The sequence below is a fragment of the Rutidosis leptorrhynchoides genome, chromosome 3 (genome assembly GCF_046630445.1).
Source record: "Rutidosis leptorrhynchoides isolate AG116_Rl617_1_P2 chromosome 3, CSIRO_AGI_Rlap_v1, whole genome shotgun sequence".
Taxonomy (NCBI): domain Eukaryota; kingdom Viridiplantae; phylum Streptophyta; class Magnoliopsida; order Asterales; family Asteraceae; genus Rutidosis; species Rutidosis leptorrhynchoides.
In genome coordinates, this window is record NC_092335.1 from 70385260 (window position 1) to 70388883 (window position 3624).

General features: G+C 37.2%; 1 protein-coding gene across 1 annotated transcript; it reads right to left on the bottom strand.

Annotated features, from left to right (window-relative positions):
* Positions 1 to 1853: 1853 nt before the first annotated feature.
* Positions 1854 to 3380, bottom strand: LOC139900081 (UDP-glycosyltransferase 90A1-like). Its single transcript, XM_071882887.1, has one exon. It carries the CDS (start codon positions 3378 to 3380, stop codon positions 1959 to 1961), a length of 1422 nt encoding a protein of 473 aa, XP_071738988.1. The 3' UTR covers positions 1854 to 1958.
* Between the last annotated feature and the right edge of the window lie 244 nt (positions 3381 to 3624).

The window sequence follows — 3624 nt, forward strand, 5'->3', positions numbered from 1 at the left end:
TGCAATGTAACACATTACATGATTAATGTGTAAGCACACATTAATGTCCAACACATGCACAAGGGAAGAGCAATCTCTAGTTGGGACTTGGTGACCATCCTAATTGTATCTAAATGTGTTTTAGGATTACAAGTCATTTCTAGTTTAACCTTGAGAGCATTGTTCCTCATTTAGCCTTAATTCATCACTAAGTCATTTCTAATAACAATTATTGTTCTAGTGACATTGGCTTAAGTGTGTTGGTACTTTATGGTCATACTAAGAATATCTAGATAAGAATTAAAATCACAAGTTGTTGATTAACACTTATGTGTTATGCCTAATCTTGGTTGATCTGTCATTAAGATGTCATTAGGCGTAATTAATCACAATTAGTGTTTTTATAACCAAAACTCAATTGAGTATGGAGAGGGCATCTATTCTAAGCATGTTTAGAAAGGTTTCATGAATTATAGATGTCAGGAACTAGTCAAACTTTATTTGGTCAAAAACGGAGAGAGAAGAAACTGCGGTCGCACTGCGGTTGACCGTGGTGGCGACCGTGCAACTTGTTTTCACAAAACTGCGTTGCAATTCAGTTTGGGGTTTCACGGTTGACTATGCGGTCTACCGTACCTCGACCATGTGTTTAGCTGAACTTTTAATTTGATTCTTTAACCTATGTTTGACTTGGTCGTTTGCAAGATAAAGTATGGATTAGTGACCTTGTGTGTTTTATGTTAAGATGTCAGTCATCACTTATGCATATGTACGTGTCATCATCAAAACATATTCTTTGGTTAATCACACTTTGGTTAATCATACTTAAGTTTATCGTTTAGTGCATTAACCCACATTCAACCAACAAATTTCAACATTTCTATTTTTGTAACATTTAAATGTATTATTAGTATTTCGAAAAAATCCATGTCTTGTGTCATATTAGACCATTGATCTATCCTAGATTAGAGTTTAATCTAATCAATGATTGAGTGCAATGAGGGGTGGAATGTGGTGTTGATAACGTTTATGGGACCTTATGATCGTCTTTCACTAACTTCCAATGATCAATCACCATGTCCCGGTCTTGATGAAATTACCTTAGCCAAAGTTATGATGACTCCTAGGGCAAAGTCACGAGTGAATCACAAAGGTTAGAACAATCTCCCAGAATTAACAACCTAAAATGAGAGGTGTAAAGACAAACGTATCGATTGGCATAATTGGATTTATAACCCACGGTTTTTTCTTCACTGAGATACTTGTAATATGTGATGTATTGTGTGATGTATTTAGCCTCATCCAAAGTTGTCACCTTGACATCTGTCTCTTTAGATAGTAGACTGCGAGGATCAAGCAACATTGTACTGCGTATATTTTGAGATATATAAAGTTTATCTGCTTTCCAAAAAAAAAAACAACCTAAAATGAGAGGCTAAACTCTCTCTATATATAGGTTTGGAATCTTCGCGGACGCAATATCTGCGCATACTTTAAAGATCGGCAGTAGTTATGCGGGACATCTTCGCAGTCATTAATTTATGTAGACTAATATATTCTACGCAATTTTTATTTATTCGCGCAGCATTAATTGCACTTGCGTTTGATTTGCACTTTCCAAATAAAATATGCATGTAGATGACTATGTATACGATCAACCACAACCAAAAAAGAAAATAACATTTTCATTTGTTTTGAGTCAAAGTTGCATGTAACAGATCTTGAGTGCACTCACGTAATGGGTCCAACTGAATAGTTTATACTACGGAGTACTATTTTATTTTCATTTTGCAAGTTACTACCTCGTATTACTATTTGCATTTAATTTAAAGGTGAAAATGATGAGTTTGCATAACCTTGAAGTCATTGTCCGTGCTCAATGCTCATGATATACAGTCTTATTATGCAATATGCAATATGCAATGTTTACAAGTCAAACTGCAACACGTTTTTATTGACTACGTACTAGTTTACACGCTTCATGCTACTATTGACTTGGCTTGAAGTTCTTCAATGAGCTCATTCAAACTCCGCCATGAAGAACCACCGTGTTCCACCGCTTTCACGGCGGCATCACTAATCTCCTTCACCTTCTTCCTCATCTCTTTCCCTATCACACCTTCCATTAACTCTTTCACTTTCTTCTCCAACTCTTCCCATTTCACAAACCCTTTCACACTCCCATCACATGTCTCCACCCTTAATCCAATCTTTATTTCTTCCGTCACAAATTTTGCATTTAACGGCTGCTCTGCACTCAACGGCCATGCTAGAATCGGCACCGCCGCACATATACTTTCTAACGTCGAGTTCCATCCACAGTGACTCAAAAACCCCTTAACAATCTCATGCTCTAATATTTCTCTTTGATTCACCCATTCTCGAACCACAATCCCTTTCTCCTTAACTCTCTCTTCAAACCCATCACCGAACCCTAAAGTTGACTCTTTTACGCCTTTTCTCATTACCCACAAGAAGTTGACTTCGGATTTTTCGAGCGCGAGCTTGATCTCTTGGATTTGATCCAGAGATATCTCCGCTTGTGAACCGAATGCCACGTATAAAACTGAACTTCCAAGTTCAAGTTTTTTGTCCAACCAAATCATCCATGATGATTTTTGGCTGAACAAACTTTCTGTCTTGGTCAATGTCTGATCAGCACAAAAAGGTCCAATAGACCATGATTTCGGTCCATATTTCATGTTCCAATAATTTGAATACTCTGGTTCGAGCTCAAAGAAGCTATTAGTAACCAACCCATAGCTTTTCCTTGTTGCAAGTATCATGTCATGCATCCATTCAGCAAATTGGCTATTGACATCACGACCGCTTGACACATCATCAAGCTCATTCCTAGTCACTTTCATCCACGGAAATTCCGGTACAACAACCTTATCATTTTCGGATTTTCCATTGAATAAATTCGCATTTTGAGCGACTACAGCTGTCACGGTGATAGAAAAATTACTCATTCCATAATAAACAAGCCGTGGTATACTAAATTTATTAGCTGATTCCAGAGTCCAGTCAAAAAAACCATCAGTGACCATAAAGGTCACCGCTGGTATTAGTGTCTGGACGATTTTTTCAAAATAAGGTTGCATTGATTTTGTGGAAGAAGCGAAAGGGAAAAAAAGGGACATTGAAGAAAGTTTGTCTACGCTCTCGACACCTGAAGGGACACCGGGGATGTTGTCCGGAAACGGGATGGGAATAACAGTGGTCTGAGTGCCGGAAAGAGATGCGGTTACAAAAGGGTGGTTGGCGGGTGTAGTGAAGAGAGTAACGGCCACGTTACGGTGGAGAAGGATGCGCGCTAGTTGGAAAAGTGGAATCATGTGGCCTTTGGCCATGAACGGAAATAACACAACGTGAAGTGACGTCGGAGTTTTGGTGGACATGATTATGCAAGACAAAGAAATGATGTTGGATATTTTATTATATAAATACATAAGCCTCCTATATATATATATATATATATATATATATATATATATATATATATATATATATATATATATATATATATATATATATATATATATATATAGTCAAGAGGGAAGTAACCAATCGGGGGAAGCGGGAGAAGCAAAAACTTTTTTTTCTTTTCGTTTTTTGAAAAAACCTTGTTCACGAACATTATAG

What these genes read in the sequence shown, in the direction of transcription:
- LOC139900081 (XM_071882887.1), bottom strand. Translation starts at nt 3,380, where the DNA reads ATGTCCACCAAAACTCCGACGTCACTTCACGTTGTGTTATTTCCGTTC.